Below are 24,298 nucleotides of genomic sequence, written 5' to 3'. Positions count from 1 at the left end.
GTAGACACTAGCCATCCCCATTGTCGCCAGAAGAGGACGACACCGAGCCATTTGGTATTGGTGTTGCTAACATCGCCCCCGGTGGCCGATAGGCGCCACTGTGACCATCCTCGGCAAGGTGTCACTGACGTTTAGATCCAAACTGTCACCTTTCATCAACCTTGTCAGTAAGAGGTGGCGTTCCTGTTGGATTACCTGGCGATCGACCATGCGAAACAAGTGTTCTTCAGAAGCTAACAAAAAGTAAGATCACGTTAAAGCAAACGAGCGTGCAGTGACATAATGACATGGTTATAGTCTTGTGTGCTGTGCAGATGTGAAGGCGAGCTAACATTAGCCAACGCCGCTGTATTCTGTACGACGACTCATGTGGTAATCGTAGCCCAAAAAATCCCATGTAAACTCAATTTGAACGAGATCGTAGCATGCTGTTGGAATGTATGTATCGACCGACGCCTTCAGAATCTTTGCACAGGTAATGCACGATAATGCTAATTATCGTAACCGTAGCCACAGTGCAAACGAACCCTAACAACATTCTCCAAAGAAGCACATTTAACTAGCTGACGCTTAACCAGGGTAAGCGCTCACCCTGTTAATAATCACGTGAACGTTTGATCAGCACGTCTCCTGTCGCCGAACCGAGCTTTGTGCTAGGTGGCACTGCATTAAGGCCCGTCGTGTTATACGGAAGGTGTGCGACTGGACTACAAAGCTTGGTTAACTAAACGTAATACGTGTGTTATAAAGACAGAGAAGACGCAAACATATCCGAGGGACACTTCATTAGGTACACGACACACCAACACGGCCATTGATTCGATCCTGTTGGTGTACCTAATGATGTGTCCTTTGGTTTGAAGTGTAATCTGTCCATACGATGTAGGTATTCCTCTTGGGTGGCCTTGTTTTTTTTTTTTTCTTCCTGTTTGCTGATGCGCGCTTTCCATTCCTCATGTCCTTCATTATTTATAACCCCCCCGTAGAGAAGAGGAGAGGATGGGTTGTTGGATGGGACAGGCAGAGCTGTGGGGGAGAGACACTTTGGGTCCGATGCTGTTAATTAAGAAACAATGGCAAGTAATGTAACAATGACATAAGACATGGTAGTTGTTATTGATTCAATCTTAATATAAGAATAACACGATCATAATCTTTTGTTTCTATTCAGCGCAGCATATAAAAATGTCTCTCCGTGTCTTCTGCAAATTTGCGATATACCGGTTGTGACTGTTTTATGTTTTGCATGTTTAAAAAGTAGCTGTGGAGTAAATACTCCAATATCACTTTTATAGTGTACAGTGTGACGTTGGCAAACTGTCCTATCATGCAAAGTGCAATGCATGACGTTCACTGATATCCAAGCTTCCCTTTTTTTTCTTTTCCTCTTCACACTTTTGTCACACACTGCGTTTTTGTTTTATTTGGGGTGGGTTTATTATACAGGGGTTGATGTATACCCAGGATTGTGTCAGTTATCAATGTTAGTGTTACCACCAAGTTTGCAGTTATTTCCATTAGTACCGTTGTTAAAAACGGGCAGTTACATTTTTGTGAATTCGTGATAACAAAGGTTCGTTGTTCCATGTGATTATAAATGTGTTGCAAATGGTTGTGATTCGATTACTGCATTAGATGGATCCAGAGATTTGTTGTCGAGCTTCCAGATAGTAATACAAATACGTGGTACAAAGAGTAGTTTTTCCAAATCTTGTTCTACAAGTTGTGACAGTTGTGTTTGCAATGCATTTTAGATGCTGGTAGGATTGTACTTCAGGGCCAGAACGATTTGTTTGGCACCTCAGGAATGACTTTGGACCTGTTTTGCGTCGTTTTGCCCCTTGCACACTCACTTCCACCAATGAATGAGTCAGCAGGCTGTTCATAACTTTTACAATGTGTTGTTTTTTTCTTTCACAGCAGCCATTTTTCTTTTCTCGTTCTCTTGTGGCTGGAAGGAGGGCTTGCTTGATTGGTGACAGCACGCTTGAAAGTTTAAAGGTTGTCAGGGTGGAGCCTGATGGATCATGTTGGTGAGTGTGAGAAAGAAACATGTCCTATGAGACTTCAGGGTGTCTTTTGACCAGTAGCCCCAAATATTTGCATCATTTTAGTGCCTAATTTTACACCGTATTGTGAAATCAGTGAGTGGATATCTCTTTCTATAGTTTGACGATATTACTTTTGTGTCTTTCCACGTTGTCTCCAGGCCAGTTGGACTATGAAGGCAGAATAATGGCACAAGTTATAGCGGGTGGGGTCGACCATTGTGACAACACACCCCACCCTGAACCTCACAACCTCAATGAGCTCAACCCGCTCACTCAGACGGAACATACGTCAGCTCTGAAAAATGATTCCAGAACTGGACTCCCCTCGAAAGCGTCTCTCAACAACAACGGGGAGAACAAGGAGGAGTTGGAGGGACACAAAAGCACAAGCAAAGAAGAAGAGGAGGACACTGATGAGTTGATGAAGGACGAAGAAGAGGAATCAGAGGCATCGAGTTGCCTAATGCACTGCCAGTCTCCAGATACTCCCATGACTGATTCCTCCAATTCAGAAACAGGTACAGAAAGCAGGTGACATTATACGGACCAAAAATAAAAACACTTGTGCACTGTGAGGCATAAAATGCAGCCCTGGAATTTGGACACAGTGGTGTCTTGAATCATTTTCTCCTCTCCCTCTTTAGGAAGCCTGCTGGAGAATCCTTTCAGTCCCGGGACAAGTCCAGAACCTACATCCCCTGTACTCCAAGAAACCTCATGTCCCACCAGTCCTTTGGAAGTGGGCCAGAGTGAAGTGGACTTGGGTGGGTTCGCTTCCAGCACTTCAGGAGATACCCTCACCACGGGGCCGTTGCTTTCTCCTCATTTATCTTTCACCTCAGATACAAGTCAGAGTTGCACTGATGGACCTGAACATGTCTCATCAACTACTGCCAGAAATGCACAATCATCCACTTCAGCACCTCTTACCACTTCTTCTCCCCCCATTGAAGGACTTGTTCATGACCTTCACTTGGAGACGACATCCAACATAAAGGCTTCCATCACATCTCATAGCCAAACAGCAGAGCCCTTTGCCTTCTCCACAGGGCAGATACCGACTGGTGCACAATCCGTTTCTGAAACGACACTTAGACACTCAGATGAGTGCACTTCCTCTTCAGTGCCCATCTCCGCTCTGATGGCATCCCTGGAACATTTGGCCCAGAGAGGAGATGATGATTGCCTTCCACAAGACCTTCATTGGGTAACCTCTTTTTCTTTATTTCAACACCAAATGCCTGTAAAAAAAAAAAAAATCCTCACTATGCCATACCTCCGAGGTATGTAGTCATTTTGAAATATGCAGACAACACTGCAATCACAAGGCATTCCTCTCAAATAGTTGAGCTTGATACCTACCTGCTGGACAAGGTGTATGCGTTGAGATGTAAAGCATTTCTGTCGTTGTGTTTTCTGGATGCGTTTAGAATGCGAACAGCGAGAATTTGCTCATCTGTGCAAGACTAGTTCGTAATGAAGCGCGTGATTTCGTTTGAGCATCGTTTTTAAACATGCATTTTGGGAATACGCAGTTTTTTCAAATCTGCTTTTATTTTGGAAAACAATGACCATCCAACTTCCTTGTGTGATATTGCTTAACTTGTTTACTTCTTTTTTTTAATCGCTAAATAATACCAAAGAAGCAAAAATAGTTGGTTATGAAACAGTAACCGGGGAAAACAATATTTTTAAGACAATTTAATGTAAATAAAATTGTATCTGATTATTTGATTAGTCAATCAGTAGAATAATCGATTCTAAAAATATTCGATCGTGATATGTTCAACTTGCAGATTTGATCGAATATATTTGATCCCTCTAAATACGTACTGGTCCTTTAAATTCAAATGTGAGCGCTTTTTGTGTCATCTGTACTGCTCTCACTTGAGACACATACACACTTGTTCTGTGTTTAGCCGAGCAACATAAAAGCGACACTGACACGGGCCGAGGAGACGTAGAATTTCGGTTGTGGCATCGCCTTATTGTCCTCATGTTCTTTTTTTTTTTTTTTTTTTTCATTTTGGTTGAATCTCAAGTCTAGTTTAATCCTCCAGAGTGATACCTTTCTTAGAAAATTGCCTGTCATCATTTAAAGATAATCTCTTCCTGCAGATTGCCGAGGCCTCTGTCTGTCATGAAGATTGTATCCTTATCATTGTATGCGTAAGTCTTTATGTATTTTGACAGGCTTTTTATGGAGGGCAGATTTTGTTCTAATATGGAATTCCTAAAAAGCACAATTGACTGTAAGTTATTGTACGCAAAATTTATTGACATTAATTGAATATTTAATATTAACATCTGTTGCAATATAATTAGTCCAAGGAGGTGCCGCTTGAGCGGTGTCAGAGAATGTTATGAAGACAAAAAAGTATGTAAGAGCTTGCGTCGAGCTATGCCCTGCATCATGTATGCCATCTCTGTGCATGTATAAAGGAGAGGGCTTCTTTCTGAGAGAGGGCGTATTGAGGCCTGTCAAAGAAGGATTGTATTATGACTGCTTACATATATACATAAGCATGAGCACTCCTTTATCCTCTACACTTTTCACTCTTCTTCTGTTTTGCCATTCCACCCGAATCAAGTTATGACAATACAATAATCCATCTTTACTTACACACAACAACTTTTGCCATAACAAAGCGCTTTACAAAAATGTGTCTTCGTTAACTCGTGTTGTTCAGACCAGTTGGCTTTACAGTGCATTCAACTGGAGAGGCTTTATCACCAGAGAGTGTTGGACAACTTGAATGCTCTCCAGCAACAGTGGGGTAATTTACACGCATGTTCATATTCACGGTGCACTTCTTACTTCTGTCATGAACTCTGCTCATCTTTGCTTTTACATCCAAGTTCAGCGAGCTGACTTAAAGTCAAACAATGTAGATACTGGGCCGAGTTTGACGTCTCACCAATTTATCCATTGTAATAATATTTATCTCTTTGCTTGTTCTTCATAGAAAGTCGGTGTATAAGAAGCCAGCCCAGTTTAGAAGCCCGACATCTGGACACTCTCAGAGACATCTGCCAGACGCACACTCGGTCAGTATGTGTCTTTTTAGTTTAGGTCTGGCACGTTAATATATTGAACGCAACAGTTAACCAAGTTAAAATAAAATAACATGCCAAGAAACAGACAATACACAGGAATAAAATACACCCAAGGTGGCTAGAGTGTCATGTTTGTGTCGCCACCTTTGCAAGTTAGAGCGTAACTGTGGCGGTGAGTACTGCAGTCATGGCTGAACTGCTACTTGGGCACTTTCAGATATTTGAGCTCTTGTGCTGATTAAGTTTCACCTCACTTGACTCCCTCTCAGACACACACATTTTAATAGCCCGGGAAATATGCTCAGGCTAATATTAGATTGGCAGTGTAATGAAGCGTCATCAAATCTTACATGTCTTAATTTACGAAACGAAGATTCCTCACCACCATGTCATTTTGTCTTCTCGTCGTAGACCAAACGCAGCAGATGCAGCGGTAAGATCATTATTTTGTCTGGGTAAATATAAATGAGGGATAATGTTGGTTTTTTTTTCTCATGAAGTGTTTTTATATTTGTGTTTACAGCCGGCATCTCTGGGCGTAAGGCACCTGCTCGAACAAGGTGATGCATTACCTCCACAAGGTGAGCGAGAGAAAGTTGCAGTCTGCATGAGTACAAGTTTGCAGAGATTTGTTTCTGAAGCAGGGTGTTTACCCACACGCACAGCTGAAACGTGATTCGGTGGCTTTTATCAGGTCACAACAACTTGGGAAATATGTGATCTAATGTTTGTAGTCAGTCGTCACCAGATTTGAGTTTGTGGAATAGCTCTGATTGATTTTCCCCCCCCATTTCTCTTATCTTTGAAATTGTTAGCTTTTCTCCGAAAGTCGGCTTATCTGGTTTTCGTTCATGTTTGCGAAACCCAAAGTCAAAAGCAAGCATTATCTACTGTTTAAGATATTAATTTAAAAATCGACCCCTTCTTTTTTATGTCCTTGTCCTCTATACCAATGATTGTAAAACATATCAATTCTTTTCTTCCCATTTTGTGGCTCCTTTCCCTTCAGCCCGACACATTGAAGGTACAATGGAGAATAGAGCCGAAGACTCCTCGTGTCCACAGAGCAGCCATCCACCCTCCATTAATCTGTCACCTCCACTCGATTCCCCGAACAGTCCCGAAAAGGACAGGGAAGCCCCCAAATGCAATTTAGAAGGGACGGCCGGTTTCCATGGGACCGAGCTGAGTGATGAGGTGGAGGGCATTGACGGAGAACAAGGGGAGTGTCTGGAACGGACCACTTCAGCTCTGGGGGATGATTTGCACCCCTCTGAAGCTGGACAAATGGATCAGACCAAACCCGCAGAGCAGCAGGGTGGAGATTTAGTTTCAGCACAGGAAAAGGAGGTGGATAGGGAAGACGACCGGTGCAATGTAGAAGAGGCAGCGGAAGCGCCGATGATGGAAGATGAGGCTGAAGAAGAAGAAGAAGGCGAGGAGAAGCGGAATGGGATAGATGTGGACGTGGAACATCTGCATCAGGAAACTCAAGTAGCAGAAAAAGAGGAGATTTGTCAAAAGATCAAGGTACAAATTTTGTTTACTAAGTGTTTCTATTTTTCTCATACATTTTTAACTCGACTACAAGTCAGTCTTCTACAGTAAACTTTTTCTTTTTGAAAATAAATTTGGTCTCAATTGTACAAAAATGAAGTTTTTCCCCCTCTTTTTTAAAAATGTCCCAGATATCTGTTAGGACGGAGCAACTGGGAGTGGAACATCTGTTGCTGTTTCCTGCGTACTCTAAGCACTGCATTTGTTTTTGATTGCAGGAGGGAAACGAAAGCAGCCTGCAACAGGATGATGATGGCCATCTTCCTCAAGAGGCGTTTCCGAAACATCCCAAGCTGGCCAGTGAGGAAGAGGAGCAGGAAGAATATGAGAATGAGAAGGCTGATATTTTTCCAGAAGCTGTCACACTGGACGACATGGCGAAACTCATCACAATAGAGGAGGTCTGTACCCCTTATGTAATAGTCCAGCCATGTACACTATCGATTTTGATGTACTCTCTGTAATTATATTGTCTTATCTTCATATTCTGATCTAAATAGGATTTTTCTTTTTGTCCGTCCCAGAGACGGGCATTTTGTTCCGAACGACTCCGACTCGTTGATATTCTGCTAATGTGGCAACTGGAGTAGGCGTCCATTAGTGCCGACTCGCCATTTATTGATTGTTTGGGACATGTACATAAGCACTGCCGACTGGAGGGTAATAAATGTTGGAGGGAGGATGGGTGATGTAGTTCACATTTCAGTGTTGCATATTGTGTGACGCACTGACACCTAGTGGCGAGACAAAAGCTTTTCATCCTGTTCTTTGTGTTGTGACCTCTCAGATATCTCCTGCCTATGGCCTCATCTCCATCTTGAAGAAGAAAAATCTTCCCTCCGACGAAGTTAGTTTGTCTGCTAGTCCGGAGTCCATATCCGATAAACCCACTGCCAAAAGACGAGTCCGCTTCAAAGTAGCAGATGATGGATTTGATAGTGGTAAGTTTCGGCTTTTGAAGCCTGATATTTGTTCACATTATACCAGTCAGATATTTCGCTGGAATAGACGCCAGCTACAGTACAGAAATTAGAAATCAAATTTAAGTGATTAATTTGAACCTGTTTTGCAGATGTTGGCGGCAGAGACTCGTGCTTGCTTCTCTTCCTGCTTTGTCTGGTGACTGTGGTGATCAGCATGGGAGGCACCACCCTTTACTGTGCTCTGGGTGATGTGCACTCCTCTGTCTGCCAGGACTTCTCAAGAAATGTGGACTTTTACTTTGGACAAATGCAGCGGGCTATAGCTCAGATCCATCAGTGGTTAGGCCCGAGTCCATCATAGCAGCAAGGAATTGACAATTGTCAGCTTTGTACAGGTCAGTCTCATCCCAGGTTATTAGGGAAAAAGTGAGAGGAGCGGCTATGCTTCAGGCCGCCAGACTGGATTCGTACTTCTTCATGGAGAAACCTCAAGAACACAAGAAGAACAGCTGACACTGCTGTCAAATGTTTTAAAAAAAAAGTATTTGTAAACAGGAGGGCTGCAACCTGCTCTCTACACATGCTGCACAAATAATGGCCTGACGGGCATTTTGCAAAATTATTGCAACCTCTACAGTTGCTTTTATTGACTTTCGGGAGGGGTTTGTTAAATCACAAATGTAAAAAAACAATGATCATGCATTGCTAAGTCTTAATCATGTCTTAATACGCTGAATGAATGTTCTCAGTCATATGTAAGGCATTTACACTTTGTATTTTTCAAGTTTTCTTTGTTATAGAAATGGAGCTGTTGCTGGACCACAGAAAATTTCGCCGAGTAACAACGCTGTTTTTAATCTATGCATTGTTCCATCACTGAGCAGTGTTTTTCTACTTGTACATTTATAAAGCGATATAAATCATACGCCTACAGGAATGTTTAACAAGACTGGTACGATCCTTTTTATTGTCGTAATATTGCAATATTATCCTCACACTAGAGACCTCTTGCAACTAATAATTCTTCTGTGGGATGTCATGTAGCATCGTGTTTCTGCATCTCAGGATTTATGGATAGCATCCTCATGGTGAGAGCCACTGGGTTTTTTTTCTCCCCCAATTTTGAAAGGTTATTTACCCTTTGGTTGGAGAGCATCATTTTTTTCCCCACATTATTAAAGCGTTTCTACATCCGGCATCAAAACATGTGTTGCATGTTGTGTCGGATGCCGTGTGAAAATCTCGAACAAATAAGGCGAAGGTACAGTTTTTGCACCAGAGGAGCTTCCATTCGGTGTCTTATATGCATTAGAAATCATCTTAGATTAAAACAGTATTCATTCGTTCATTCATTCGTTCATCCATTCATCACATGATGATGTCAAGCATTGTAGAGTCCCTCTTGTTTTTATTTGCACGAGTCGTCTGGCTGGCTCAGGTGACTCTGAAAATTGTCTTGAATAGTTTCTATTTTTAATTTATGAGTCGGCGGATGCAAACATTTTAATTTTGTCACTCTTCTCACTTAATGATGTTGCACATTACAGAAGCGGGCCTCTTTGACTTTTAATCACTACTTGTTTAACAACATGTATAATATGCTTGTATCACTTTTCTATCAGGCAGATTGGCTTGGCTGTCACATTAGCAGATCATGTTTTCCGACCATAAAATATTTCACAAAAAGAGCTTACAACAAAATGTGTATCATTAGGTTCTGTCTACCACTGATGAGCTTTTTAAACTTTGTGTATGTCCCACATTAAAAAAGATAACGACTCAATATATTAAGGATTGGTGGTAGAAGAAAATGCATTGGAAAATGTCATGTAAATGTCTTTCTTGCCTGCAGATTTTAATGTATAAGTTGACCTGAACTTTTCTATTTTGTATTTTGTTCTAACGAAATCTTAACAAAGCATTGCTTCCAATCAGTTCACTGAGGTTTGAACTTGGGTAAAAAAAAAATAAAAATAAAATGTTTGATACTTGTTCATGTCTAACATGAAGTAAAATCTGGGGATGAAACATGGATTTACTTGTGTTTTTCCTTCTATTGTATTTGTTTAGGACCTGGCTCACAGTTGGAGTTTATATAACTCACTAAGACACATCAATGTAATTATTGAAATGAAATTAACCAGTTAATCACTGGATGCATCTTACACCTAAATAGATCAAGGACCCCTTGAACCTCATTAAAATCTTTTAAAGATTTTTGTGAGGAATCATGACTCACACTCACTGTCCACCAGGTGTTTTTACACATGTTGGAATATTATTTAAAATATATATATAAATAAATATTTGTATACAAATGACTCCCATGGCCGTAGATATAAATCACATCCATTGAATGAGATCGAAACAAAAGTGCAACCTTTGTCCTACTCAGAGAATCTACGGCGGACGTGGCCGACAGTCGTCTGTAAATTCAGCGTATCTGATACCGCGTCACATTGTTTTCCAGTCACGTACGCTATCCTATCACCAATTACTTTTACACTAGGTATTAGTTCAGGCCGTCCTGATTCGTCAAGGCCTCTATTTTAAATGGCCCTCTTATGTGTGTCATCCAGTTGTATTTCCATTGGGCACATGCCAAGTAAGTGTGGCAGTAAAAGTAGCTGGGTATGAAGAGGGGTGACAAGCACGAGATTGGCTGGGGGGGGGGGGCTTGATATGGTCTTGTCAACACTGTGCCAGCTTGCTGGGTGGCGCACTTTCTTATCTCGCCTACTTTCACATGTAGGCGACATGTACAATTGTTGTGTGGCAATAGTGTGAGTTTCGTAGTACATCGCTCTCAGTTGAATTCTACAAAGAACTTAAAACACACAAAATTGTCCCTAATACACCGAGCTCTATTCGCTACAACTCTGTGCTGCATGGTTGGTACCCAGTGGGCCGGGCTTAGCGTACCCTCCATTCGGGGCCATGGAAATGGTCACGTCAGAAGCCAGCTCTCCCTATAAGCACCTGTTCCTCTACGTCACACCGAGGTTCCAGACTGAAAAGCTTGTGATCGCTTTCCAATGGGGAGCATGTGCGTAGACAGCACACACACTACTATATATCCTCCACCATGGCTTTTAGCTCCATTCAGCGGACTGTGCACACACAGGATACGCATCTCCTCTCTTCACCACAACATGGAGGTAGGAGAAAACTTCTTGAAGCAAATTTCACTTGCCTGTAGATAATAGAGTGTATTTATTTTGGAATGGAACAAAATAGCTGATGAGACAGAATAAGGTTCAGGGAAAGCAAAATAAATGAAATACTATTGTTGCAAAAGTGTGTACACCCTTTTCTAACTGGCATGTGTTTAGAGTTAACCAAACACATTCAAACTCAAGTTAACGGGAGTCAGAACACACCTGCCAATGTTTAATATATAAGCTGCAATGGCTTCTTTTATTTACACTATTTTGTCTCCTGTTCACATGAAGGACGTGGGTCGCCATGCAGCTTTATTATTGGCAAGTCTGAACCACCAACGAGAACAAGCTAACTTGTGTGATTGCGTGCTCAGACAGAGACAGGACCCAGCTCATCTCTATCCAGCACACAAGTACGTAAATCCAAGATTAATATTCAGGCGTTTTCTCAATGAAAAGGCACTTTTTTTGTTATTTTTGTTCACGTACTGTAGTTGTATGCAGGTGATACAATGGATATAAAAAGTCTACACACCCTTGTTCAAATGTCGAGTTTCTGTGATCTCTCAAAATGAGACAGAATTTCTGAACGTTTCCAACTATTAATATGACTTGTAACATATCCAAATCTTTTGAGGATAGAAAAACCAGAGAAAATGTATATATATATTTTTTAATGATCTACTACATCTACTTTTGTGTCCATCAGGTGTATTCTGGCTGCCTCCAGTCCAGTTCTGGCCAATATCCTCTCCTCAACAGGTTCCCTGGTGGATCTGCAGGCTCCATGCCTGGCCCACTCTGTGCTGGAGCTTGTGTTGGACTTCATTTACACGGGAGTTCCGCCTACCACTCAAAGTTGGCAACAGTACCACGACCTCCTTGCTGCTGCTCGCCTCTTGGAGATGGAGCAACTGCGGGAGGTTCTTATGAATGCGCCACCAATGGAAGTGAACGATGCGGACAGAGCCTCAAATGAGCCTTTTAGGACTTGTAGAAGCCTTTTTCCTCAGGATTTGGATCACAGTGCTGAGCTGTCAAGTACAGAGAAGAGACTACCAGCCAGAGAAGACCAAAAATATGTGCTCCAATTCACAGCCCATGTGGACCACAGTTCTTTATCTTCCACTTCCCCCTCTCGGTGCTGTGGGCCAGTACCGGTCATACGTCACAGCAGCAGAGACGCAATGTTGGATCTCCAAGTGGCTTCTTCGGAGGACACTCACCAGTACAGGAACAAGCATATTGATGACTCGCACGAGATAGCTCTTGCGGAAGACTCCTACGCAGGAAGCCACTGTGAAGATCCAAGTATAAGAAACGATTGCTGCATGAATATCCTGGAAGACAACTATGAGACAAGAACACAGCACCAGGAGGATTCCAAGACGTCGGAATCCGAACCACTCGTCAACATTAGGAGCACTGAAGTCACACAGCAGCATGTGAGTGACTACATGCTTCATTCTGGGATGTCTTCTCAGACATTCCTTCATCTTCCCCCATCCAGTTCATCACAGCAGTCCAGTGATGAAGAAGCCGGAGTCTCCGATAGTTTGGAACCTGCAAACCAAACATCCAGTCATCTACTTCTGGACAAGACAACGGAATATGAAAAAGTGTCTGTTATCGGTCACAGTCACACAAACAAAGATAACACGGGGTCTTCATCAAATGACTCTAATAGACTTTTAGTGATGAGGGAACATGTGGCGTGTAAAAAGGCCTCCACCGCTCCCACCATGTCTGACCACATTCAAACGTCCACGCCCAGCACGCTGCGGCCTGCTCGCCGTCCGTTCCAGTGCTCGTTATGCACGCGCTCCTTCAGCCAGCGCGGCACCTTGAACAGACACATGCGCACTCACCTGGGGGTGAGGCCCTTCTCTTGCCCCCGCTGCCCCATGACCTTTTCCCGCCAGTACCGTGTGACAGAGCACATGCGCGTACACCAGCGCGGCAATGGCCTCACGAGGGACTTTACCAAAGCGCCCACCTCTTCGATTTGATGACACTGGACGCTGTGTTGGTGTGTTTAATGCTGAGCGTGTTAAGGATCAGAATGGAGCAGGGCGACCAAATACAGCTTGGACCAGGGTTTATTGAAGGGACCTTTTCCCTTCAATAAACCCTGGTTGGAAGGGAGGACAAGGGGAACAAGCCAACAGAACCGGCAAACTAACAAAACTTAACAGGCTAACAAATATCAACAGAACTGACTGACAGGGATGGCAAACAAAAAACGAACTAACAGAGAGACATGAGACAAGAAACCAGCGACAACAAATAACCCGAAAAGGGCGTGACACGCAGACAGGACTTATATACGCGACAGGTAACGAGAGGCAGGTGACTGTGATTAGTACATAGATCGTGAGTAGACACAGGAAGGGAGGGGCGAGTACACAGACGCTGACAGAAACCATGACAACCTACACATAATAAAACAACCGGGGATGAGACGTGACAGGGGGCCCTCAAAGAGCTTCAGTCATCTGTTGATTATTTTAGTCAATACAAACATATTTGTCTGGGAGTTTGTTCTATTTTAGTCAGTATTAAAATTCAAGAAAATAAAAATGTTTTGAAGCCGGTAAACTGTTTCCACTGCTGTCAATAGAAAACAGGTACACAATTATGAACTTGTCAACAATTTTTATTAGATCTTTCACAGAAAGAATTCAATCATCATAAAAATGCACACCAAAAAATCTTGAGAAGTCCATTGCATTGGTTGTGTTATAAATATTACTTTATGATCGTTACAAACACACACGTACTTAATAAAAACAAATGCACTTTTAACAGAAATGAGGTGACCAGTCTGTGATGGTGCTCCTGTATTATTTTACGAGGATGCATAGCGATGTTATAATAAAATGGCACATACACAAGCACACAGGCACACATATGATATGAGTACAATTATTGATCAACTGTTGTAAAAAACAATTTTTGTGAACGTAACTGAAATACCCCCCAAAAAAACACGAGTAAGTCCATTGAGTGCATTCAGAAACATTCAATTTGCATTCCAAGTGCGAATTTGCTGCATATAAATGAATACACCGAGTTTACAGCCTCTGAAAATATTATTGTATTGCTTTAGTAAGCATCAACCATTAGCAATATCATTTGTACAGAACATTGTTTGTATACACAGTGGCGTTCCCAATGAGTTGTGAGTGGACATGCATGCATCCAAATATATGCAATACATATATTGAAAAAGAAAATACTATTTCACATAGCAGTCCTGCTATAAAGAGTTGCATTGATAGTAATAATTACTCCAGATATCATCAATTGCATTGTCCTGCGTGTATGTAACTTTCTTATTTTCACAGTAGCGCGGTCATATGACCACATGTGTTTATCTGAGTGGAGTGAGGTGAATTCTGTCTTTGACTTTGAGGTGTGGAACATCTTTAGGTACACCTTGACAATCTCGTTAAACACCTTCAAGATGATAATAATGCCATCTTTTTTCACTCGCATTATCAGAGATGTATTTAATTACACTGAGACAACTTTCTTATATTTTGCTCCTGTCATGTAGTTAAAGCAAAGTGAATTTAGAGATTTCAAATCATACGTTTAAAGATGATGACTGGAAACACCCTAGAAGACATTCATTTTCATTTTACAAAGACTTTAAATAAAGTAACTAAAATGTTGATACGATTTAATATTTAAACTGTACCTACAGTGTATTGATGAAATTTCAATTAAGACCTGCACACAGAATGGAAACATTCAAACAACATAAAATAAATCAACAAAGTGCAATAATTTAAAATATACAAATAGGTGTAAAAACAAAATTTTAATAGGATATAATTAATTACAGTAATGCCCTTGCTTAAATTATTTTCTATATTTATAAATATACAAAGAGGCATTTATAATTTTAATAAGGTATTATTAATAATAATAATAATAATCACAACTTTGGTCTTAAATTACTTTTTACCATTTGCAAATTTATAATATAATGATTAGGTGATTGTAGTTAAAAAAATAAAAGAAACAACTAATGATTATTAAATGAATAATCTCTGAAAAATAGCTGCATTATCTTTAAAAAGACAGAATTATTTTTAATTGTTTCATTTACATTTTTTTCTCTGACTACCACAATTCGGAGCAATGTGCCTTTCATTCTCCCGTATATAAATGAAGACGTTTTTTAAAAAATAATATGCAAAATTGCAAATAATCTGCAAATTGATTAAAGTAATATGTACTGCCAGAGTAATAGTTAACAAATGATACTGTGCTTTTTTTTTTTTTTTTTTTATGTTGGCGAGTCAGTAAACGTGTCATTGTACAACATACGGGTCTTCATACTGTCATTGTCCATTATTTGTTCATGTGCTAATTTTGAGGTATTCGGACGTTATGAGGTTTTCTTCTTATAGCTTCCCATTTTACAGACGTGTGTTGTGAGCTTATTGGATTCTTGTTGAAGAACGGCACAGTGTTAAATCACATTCGAGATCGGAGTTTGGTTTCAGTCTCATCCTCACTTGTGTAAGACGTATTTAAGTGTGCTCAGCTGCTCTCCAGAAGCTGTGAGCCCTCGTCGTCCTTGTCCTGATTGCTTTCATCGGGCCCTTGCTCGCTCCAGTAATCGCACTCGTTAAAAGTGTCAGAACGGGGAAAGTCGGCACCTTGTTTTTGGAGTAGAACTGGAAAGACGTGGTCCACCATCTCGCAGAGATGCCCGTAACTGGACAGACGTTGACGACACAAACGTTTAAGGCTTAAGTGTGTGGCATAGAGAAAGATCATAGAGGAAAAAGATCTTACGAGGAGATGTTGGTTTTGGCATGTTCCTGTATCAGTTCCCCCTTGGGATTGACTGTGAAGATCCTGTTGAGGGGAACGCCCACCTCCTTGTAGGAATACACATCCTGGGTTCATGCACACACACATGGATGAACTTTAAAAACACATTTGATTGACTGTGTGTGTGTTTGTGTGTGATCTCACTGTAGCTCTGTTGCCAAAAGCAGCGTAGAAAGGTTCAGTATTAGGGTAGAAAAGATGCTTGATGTCAGTCAGACACTCAATCTTGAATTTCTCAGGTTTTTTCTCAATCACTTCCCTAAAAACAAATAATATCCCTTTTTAATCTGTACAGTATTTCCATGCCATTAGGTTATGAAGTTGTACCAAATACTGTAACAAATAAGTGTGTGTGTGCAAAAGACCGACCTGTGCAACGCAGAAAACAAGCTGCTGGGACTGAGCATCACCGGGCCCATCGGCAGCATGGTTCCCCTCTCGTTGACCCAGTGCAGGTAACCTCGGGTCATGTCTGCCATACCAATGGCCCTCGCCGAGCAATACATGAATTTATATCCATTTCTGAAACATATTTGTGTAATAAGTATGACATAAATATGAATAAAAGTTGCTAATTGACACTCACTGGCTGACTTTGTGGTAGAGTCTTGCGATGCCTTGGTGGGTCCAGTCTTTTCCTAGCGTGGGGAGGATGTGGCCCAGTGTGTCTGACCTGTCATCACAAGACACCTTTAACGCTGTGAAAAGGCTGCCCTCTAGTGGAGCATGAGCTGCAACTGAAGTAGTTAGTCTGACCTGGTGATGGTCCCGTCGATGTCGGAGATGACCAGCTTGTCGTCCCAGTTCCACAAATAGATGGTTCCAGGGCAACGACACGTGCCCTGATACTGAGTGGTCACACTAAAAACCACTTCGTTTGGACCCTCCTTCAGCTGCAAGCTCACCTATCGAGCAACATGTCACATTTTGATTTTTTTACACATTGACATGTTTTTTTTAATGCACCCCCCCAAAAAAAAAGTCAAAAGGATGTTTAGCGTGAAGAATTTAGAAGTACTGTAATGGATTTAAAATATTTTAATTGTGTTGCTGTGATAGGATCCAGCATATCCGTGACCCTAATTAGAATGAGCAGTTGAGAAAATAAATGGACCTTTTAAATGGAATCAATTCAGATATTCTTTCATCTACCACCAGATGGCGCCCACTTAACACTAATGCTATGAATTACAGATTTGGTACATTTGCTTTTCCTATGCGTGTGTTGAAAGGATTTATAATTTGAAGCAAGTAGGTATACAATATTTTTTACGGATATCCCAGTCAAGTTGTTCATTTATGCATTTTATTTTATCTTATTGAAACTTTAAAAAAATATTGCTTACCAGCTGCTCTGAGGTGAGACGAAGAGTCTTCTTGTAACAAACGTTACCAGAAGCAAGGAGAGCATCAGGCTGGGAGCTTCCAGACACCAAAGTGGGTCTGTGGTCCTCATCACTAGAGGACGACTCGTCTTTCATCCTGGCAAAACCAACAAACCAAACAGTTTGATGATGGCCATGAGGTGAAAGCTGTGAAACAGTTTAAAAGAGAAGCGTGTGGATCTAACCTCATAGATGATGCCGTGGAAATGGAACTGTCTTCTCCGTCTCCAGTGGTTTCTGTCACTGATTCCTGAAGGACAAAGTTGTCATCAGATGGCTGCGTGTTGTTGATCACATGACAAATATTTGTATTGGTGCGCTCACCGATTTGGAGTCACTGTTCCGGCTCCTCCAGGAGAACCACCAGCGTCCTCCCTTCTTGGGCATCTTTTCCTTCATGATGTTCTCCACGGAGGCCTGAACAAAACCGTGCACATACCACGCAAAAACTCACTGGAAACTCAAAACCGACGAGCAGAGAACATGATGGATCTAAAAATAGCCCACAAAGTGAAGCAAACCACAATGTCCTGCCACTAGCTGAGCAAATGCATGCAATGAGGGTTGCAACATCAGCACACACAAGACAGGCAATCGCATGCGCTGAGCAACATACTAGAAATAAAACAAAACTATCATACAGGCTCAGCAGGTCTGGGACCAAACAGACCAGGGAGGCAGTAGGTGAAGAGGCCGAAAGCAGAAAAAAAATAACTCAAACACCAAAACTTGGGATGGATGGTGTGAGACACAACAAAATTAAATAAAAGGGAGAACAGGTCAAAAAGGGGACAAAGACATGATATTATTAAAGTGTTAGAACGCTCACATCAAGCTACATTTCACTCTGGTGTCAAGCTTTAGATACAGTTCCCAATGTGGCTCATGTAAATATTGACAAAAGCAACTGAAACACACGTTAGCCAGTTAAAGTGACACCTTAGGATAGCTTTGAAAATGGTACACCAAAGTGAAAATCTGCTAGAAATTAGTGCATACATAAGTGCAGAGAAGAAGAGGATGGAAAGAGTTGCAAAGCTCTATAAGGGCACCCAACAAAAATTTGTGACATTGAAATGAGCCAATAATTTGAACAACAAATAGGTCGGCCTTTAAAACCACAACGTTTCAACCTTTGGAAGTCTTGATAAAGTCAGATTAGTGTAAGCATGAAAATCAGATGACTTACCTGTGGCAATGGCTTCTGGTAGACCTGCATGGCCAACATGACTGGAGCTGCCGTACTCCAGTTGTAGTACCTTTGCAAAATATTACACCGTCAATCACATACTGGCCACAACAATCTAACGACATCCAGAAAAAGAGCTACTTAATATCATAAAATGGACGAACGTCTTGACCTCAATTAATTGATCGTCGATAAAAATTATTATTATTTTTTTTCCTGTGCGGCTTGGCGGCCCTGTATCCAGTGACCCATGGACCGGTACCGGTCCGCGGCCCGGTGGTTGGGGACCTCTGCTTTATATTATATGTCAAGGGTGTGCAAGTGTTTCTAATAAAGTGACCACTGGGTTAATGAACACGAGTGCCAACGTACAGTGCATACTATAAGTGTGCGTCATACGTACTTGTTACCAATCTTCACCACCAGGTTGGGGTCATCGATAAGGGAAGGGTTTTCGGAGAACTGTTGGTAGGAAACTGCCCTCTCCTGGAAGTGTTCTATCGAGGCCAACACACACATGCACACATGAGTGTACACACAAACACAAATACACAAAAGTTGAATATTGTGTATCAATCGTGACTTTTAATGTGCTGAAAATGTGTAGCTCAATATTTATATTTGCTAATGTCCATCTGGGATACTAAATTGCATTGCTTATTGAGATGTATTAAAATTCTACGCAGAAGTGGATTAATTGATGTGCACTACTTGACTGCAAACTATAGACTTAGAGACAAGTAGTGCTTTGGAGCCATCTTGACACCAAGGAACCGAGTGAAAGTGAACAGACAAACAATGTTTCATCATCATCCAAGTCCTGGACGTACCTCGTGTGATCTCCTTGTTGTCAGACAGACCGCCGCATAGCGAGATGGCGACGTGTGGGAGGTCCCCCACGTGGTCCAACAGACTATCCACGCCGCTGTCCATCCCGCAGCTGCCCACTGACTGCGGAGACTGATTTGCACTACGGACGGCTGTCATCACCACGTCCGAGTCCACCTTCATAGAACCGCCACCTCCGTCGCTGAGGAAGGAGACGCTCAATTAAGTCACTCAGCACGAGCTAATGAGTGCCAATACAAAAAATTATGGGTTTTTTTTTCCAAGTATTTCTACCTTTTAGGGAAATAGAGAGCAGCTACTTCTGGCTCCAGCTCTGTAATATCATCCAAATATATGCCATCAGCACCAAGATGCTGGCTTCTTTTTTCTAATGTGAGACAGTCGTCAAATAAGGAGACATTTTAACATCTGGTTCAGTGTTTATTTTGGATTAGTGTGCTCATACCTTTCCTCTTGGAAGGAGAATCCGTTCTTCTGATTGGGCTGCCTCTGTTTCTGCCTTCCTCCAGATGATCAGGGAGGATGCTGGGACCCGGTGAACATGTGTTTAAACTCTCCATCTCTGCACATGATGCACTTACGCTCTCCACGATTCTTCCTGCTAAGAGAAAACATGGCCGAATGGTGAGGAGCAGCTCCGGCAAGGTTATGAGAAGAACAACATGAGAGTATTTTTTTTCCAAAATCTTACTTTGCTCTTCTGCAATCCTCCCCCCACTTTCACATTCGGGGTGCTCGCTCGAGAGAGGTCGAGACGGGGCGCCGCAATCACTGATGCTTCTGAAGTGCGTGCTGGAGGACACGGGGATGGAGACTGACGTGGCGCAGTCCAGCTTCTGATGGGAACTCAGGAAGGATGGCTAGGAGGAGAGCACAGAACTTTCATGCGTGCACATGTGAATAAAAGAGACAAACCTATTCAGCTGCACCTGAATGTTAATTGTGGAACTAAATGTTTTTAGCAGCTTGATATCGCAAAATGTTTGTCCATAGCTAGTTGAAGAGCAAGTGTGTCTGTACGTGGGTGTGTAAATACCTGAGCGGCCTGTGGCAGCTCCCCCCAGGTCCACAGCATCTCAGGGTTGTCTTTAGCCCGATTGGCCAGCTCGGAGTCGCTTTTAGGCGTTGAAGACCGAGAGTCATCTGGATTACTAAAAAAAAAAAGTCACACTTAAAAAAAAAATATATATATATATATATCTCACGGCTCCATTTTTTTTTATTAGTCAGCATTGTATTAGAAAAATATTTGGATAATTTCCATTTCTGGCTAAGTGAAAGTGATACCTAAGGTGGGAGGAGAAGTGAGAGGTCTGCTGCGGACAAGAGATGGACAGACCGCAGGACGGAGGGTTGAAGAGAGTCTCCTTAATCACATGGCTATGAGAAGATAAACATCAACATGATCACAACAGAAGAGCCAAAGAGAAAATTGACAGAGTGAATCACGTCATGAGCTACCCATTGAGAGAAGATAAACACAGAAGACATCATGTTCTCTCCACCAAGCAAACGCTGACAATCAGTTGGAATGTCCCAGTCATGATTCAATCTTTGATCTCAGCTATCTCTACAATCTTGTTTTGGCTAGCTTTTAAACTCAATAGAGCTTCATGTTCCATTGTACATTGAACCCGTCAGGGGAATCATTTCATCATGTGGAAATTAATAAAAGATTAATCTATATATGTGAGACATGTGGCCAAATGTTTGCCTACCTTTGTGGACGTGTCCAGTTTGTACCGGGGTGAGTGTTTGCTGCCGAGTCTTGATCAGTGTATAGAGCTCTGGTGACAAAAAAAAACACAACACAGTCCGAGTTGAACAGCCACATAGTAAAACCCTGCACAACTGAATTTGCGTAAACTGGAATCACTATCATTCGTCATGCTCTAAAATAAAATATGTATGATGAAAATGCTCCTTGACTCAATCCACCAAGCTCAGTCAGTTCAAAGCGTCTCAGGAATGTTCCCATGCCATCGGTGTTGTAAGACTTCCTAAAAAAGCTTGGAAAGCCAGCAGCAGGGACACTGCTGTGGTCCATTATGTCAAGGAAACAGAGAGCCCTGTGAGAACAGGACAAATTCCTGGAGCGCCTCCAACAACTGTAGCCATTTCTCAACGGGCTTTGCATCTTCACACACAAATATGCATATTAAATCTCCTCTGCAGCAAGGATGGGGACAGAGGAAGAACAGTCTGAATCCATTATCGACACACACACCTTCCGCTGTCTCCTTCTTTCTCCTCATCGGAGCTCAGGTCAATAGTGAACATGTTATCATCATCGGAAAACTCCTCCCCGCTTTCATCCCGCCTTCCTCCTCCGCCATCTGGCCGAGCCTTCCTCCTTCTCCTTCTCCTCTTCTTGTTCATTCCGCCATCGCCCTGCTGCGGCCCGATACTCTGGACTTGAAGCGAGCCGCACATCAAATTATCTGTGACAGAACAAAAGAGTCTTAATAAAAACAATGGGGCTTTTCTCTAAAATGCATTGGCGGAGCTACAGGGGGGGGCGCAGGGGAACTGCCCCCCTGAAAACAAATCCTAGCTCCACCAGTGCCAAAACGATAGCTGGTTTTAAAGATGTTTACCATGGTGACGTGCGCTGCTTCTGCTCAAATTGGAGTCCATCAGCTGCTCACCTGTCGACATGATGGGCGACGTTGCTAGATAGGCTGGAACCACTTCCTGTTAGGAGCAGATCATATCAAATCACACTGAAAAGCCTCCATCATCACTTAATTTTCCTTTAAATATTGAGTACATGACCATTTTGGAACCACAGTAGTAAGAGTAAAAAAATAAATCCACCTTTAAAAAGAAAATGATCATTTTATTTGGAGATCCTAATGTTTGAGTTATGATTATTATGATTATGCAGATCAACACTCACATGTGTGTTCTCAGCTTCTTTAACAAAGAAGGCTTCTCCATTTTCTCCCAACTTCATGTGTAAACTCACAGGCTCTCCATTGATCTCAATGTCCACCTGCACAAAAAAAAAAAAAATATATATATATATATATTATCATATATTCTGCTGGGTCTTTTGATGGACTTTATAGAGCGTATGCATTTGCTGAATATGCATCAGAGTATTAAAATGTAACTCTCTGAAAACTTCCTTACTGTATATGAAATCTACAGTACATAAGCACTATACAGTATATGAAGTGCGGTCATCATCTCACCACTTTCTCCCGTGAGCGCAGGACACCCATCTTGCCGAAGCGCACGTGGAAGGGCGAGCAGTGCAGGGAGCCATTGGGCTGGCGCACCACAATCACATCGATACAGCCCGACAACGTGGCGGGGTTGAGGCCTCTGTACAGCTCCTTCACCTGCACAAACACCTGGCCCGCCAGCTGACCCACATAGTTCATGGTCTACAACTGGAAACAGAGGCAAGCAGAGTTTCTAATGAAACATCACATGTCTGACCATTTCATAATAGGTCTTGTTGGTTGACTTTTTGTTTTGATTAGTCCAAACTGTTTGACTTATTCCACAAGAATCATTCGTCCAGCAGAACATTTGGATCACATTGGGAGAATAGTTTGACTGCAGCTCACTATGTGAACCGAACTATTATGAATGAAGTAATACAGAACCACAGCAGTCCGAGCAGTACCCACAGCTATGAACATATTGCATAATGATTGAGGATGTTTTCAAAACTCTTATATTTGAAATCATGTCTTATCAACACAGGGTGGCGGCACTGGATAATTGAGTGAACAAACTGCGTTGTTTACACACATGCACAAGTGAATCAGGGACACAGTACGTACTTCTGATGTCATTGTCAACACTGACCATGTGCGAACACACGCACGCACGCACGCACACACACATTCTTTCCCAAGAAATGTCTCCTTAACAGCCAATCAAAATGCGTGTTTATTACGTAATAGACAATCACGGGACAACTCGTAGGGTCGTTCAGGACACATTATCTTGTGTTATCAACAGAAAAGCCGCACTAAGAACCTTTTTTTTTTTTTTAAACATTACCTCCAGCTGAATTACCAACATATACAATAACTGGTCATTTCAAAGTAAAACAACAAGCATTGGGCGGATGGGTGAAAGAGTATGCAAATAAACTACATGACAATATCAGTTTAATGCGTGTTAAAATGGACAAAAAAAATGACAGAGATTATATTTGCTAAAAATATTAAATTACCTCAAAAATAATAATAGTGTAGCGGCCTTGAGAGGCATGTAAACATGTTCCACATGGGTGAGGCTCTGCAGTCTGCATCGATGCCCAACCATTCAAGCAACCGCATTCATATAATGTGCAAAACAAGCCAAGCCACCCACCCACCACACACAAGCAGACGCATGTATAATAAATGAATATTCCGCTAAATGCGCGGATACGTCATCCTACTTACATTTATTGGCAGGCTTTTCTGCAGCTTCCGGGTGTTTCCCGTCCGAATGTGAGCCGTTTTGTTACCTATATGTCCTCAAGCCAAACATTGTCACAACAATCCCTCTGCTAGATGCTTTTCCTCTGGCCAAAGCTGCGTCGCTATTTAAACTGCAGTGCAAATATTCCTCCCACTGCTGTCACACCGCAAATAAAACGCTCTCGGATTGGCTGAACTTGAGTGACGTCCACGGGAAAAAAACACAATACCATAGTATGTTTCTCAACTGTTAAAAACACTTGCAGTTTCTGGCATGCTAAACACTGTCTGTCTGTCTGTCTGTCTATCACTGCGTCTAATTGTCTCAAATTAGTTTAAAGCTTATTAAAACCAAACAGTTCATCATTGAACTGACTGAGACTTGAATTATGTTTATTAATATTAGTATATGTATATGTCATAATTCAATATGTTTATTATTGTGGTTGCAGTTTGCAGAAGTAGTAGTGCATGGGATCATACTGAGTTCTTTCTAAATTTTGGACACTATTGTAAGCAAATGAGGTCACAAATATCTCCTCGTCCGGTCCCACTTGTACTCTATGTACCTGTTTTCATCACAGTCATGTGACATACTCAGTGTGTACCGCACAGGCCAGCCGATGTCATTATTCAAAATGTATTTCACTTCCTGCTTCCATTCAACTTATTTGAAATTCGACTCTTTTTGCTGTTGCACTTCTCCACAAAGAACTAGAGATGTGTTTGGAGGCTAAGGAACCAAAATAGAAATGCCAGTTAGGTAACTTGAAATCATTGAAGGCTGTTGTGCAACACATTGTGTCACTCTTGACAAAATCAAAATATATACACAATATACAAATATA

The 24,298-nt window shown here is 41.8% G+C and overlaps 3 protein-coding genes across 8 annotated transcripts; 2 read left to right on the top strand and 1 right to left on the bottom strand.

Moving 5' to 3' along the window:
• Positions 1-81: 81 nt before the first annotated feature.
• Positions 82-9,622, top strand: cnsta (consortin, connexin sorting protein a). Of its 4 annotated transcripts, XM_037247711.1 has the most exons (14): positions 84-243; positions 1,921-2,033; positions 2,210-2,569; positions 2,696-2,815; positions 3,005-3,258; positions 4,170-4,200; positions 4,742-4,828; positions 5,018-5,099; positions 5,520-5,541; positions 5,632-5,689; positions 6,118-6,638; positions 6,884-7,066; positions 7,453-7,606; positions 7,738-9,622. In XM_037247711.1, exons 2-14 carry the CDS (start codon positions 2,021-2,023, stop codon positions 7,947-7,949), a joined length of 2,097 nt encoding a protein of 698 aa, XP_037103606.1. In that variant the 5' UTR covers positions 84-243; positions 1,921-2,020; the 3' UTR covers positions 7,950-9,622. The 4 variants fall into 4 exon arrangements, with proteins under 4 accessions (XP_037103604.1, XP_037103603.1, XP_037103602.1 ...); XM_037247709.1 differs by having other exon boundaries at positions 82-243; positions 2,696-3,258; positions 6,118-6,632; XM_037247708.1 differs by having other exon boundaries at positions 83-243; positions 1,924-2,033; positions 2,696-3,258.
• An 862-nt stretch (positions 9,623-10,484) lies between these two features.
• Positions 10,485-13,698, top strand: LOC119120516 (hypermethylated in cancer 2 protein-like). Its single transcript, XM_037247488.1, has 3 exons — positions 10,485-10,746; positions 11,041-11,162; positions 11,459-13,698. The coding sequence occupies exons 1-3, from the start codon at positions 10,624-10,626 to the stop codon at positions 12,756-12,758; spliced, it is 1,545 nt and encodes a 514-aa protein (XP_037103383.1). The 5' UTR covers positions 10,485-10,623; the 3' UTR covers positions 12,759-13,698.
• lpin1 (lipin 1) lies at positions 13,388-23,576 on the bottom strand. 3 transcript variants are annotated; one of them, XM_037247485.1, is made up of 23 exons: positions 23,433-23,576; positions 22,221-22,421; positions 21,923-22,018; positions 21,621-21,717; positions 21,251-21,464; positions 20,742-20,810; positions 20,311-20,403; positions 20,060-20,174; positions 19,715-19,883; positions 19,469-19,624; positions 19,297-19,390; positions 19,005-19,204; positions 18,578-18,671; positions 18,175-18,244; positions 17,310-17,402; positions 17,171-17,235; positions 16,947-17,082; positions 16,357-16,505; positions 16,187-16,273; positions 15,970-16,122; positions 15,745-15,859; positions 15,562-15,665; positions 13,388-15,481 (listed from the first exon to the last, which is right to left on the bottom strand). In XM_037247485.1, the coding sequence occupies exons 2-23, from the start codon at positions 22,410-22,412 to the stop codon at positions 15,304-15,306; spliced, it is 2,739 nt and encodes a 912-aa protein (XP_037103380.1). In that variant the 5' UTR covers positions 22,413-22,421; positions 23,433-23,576; the 3' UTR covers positions 13,388-15,303. The 3 variants fall into 3 exon arrangements, with proteins under 3 accessions (XP_037103380.1, XP_037103381.1, XP_037103382.1); XM_037247486.1 differs by having other exon boundaries at positions 19,469-19,621; XM_037247487.1 differs by having other exon boundaries at positions 21,672-21,717.
• Positions 23,577-24,298: the final 722 nt, after the last annotated feature.

Source organism: Syngnathus acus, chromosome 3, assembly GCF_901709675.1.
Source record: "Syngnathus acus chromosome 3, fSynAcu1.2, whole genome shotgun sequence".
Classification (NCBI taxonomy): domain Eukaryota; kingdom Metazoa; phylum Chordata; class Actinopteri; order Syngnathiformes; family Syngnathidae; genus Syngnathus; species Syngnathus acus.
The sequence above is the reverse complement of the archived record's forward strand: the minus strand, read 5'-3'. Positions and strand labels throughout refer to the sequence as shown.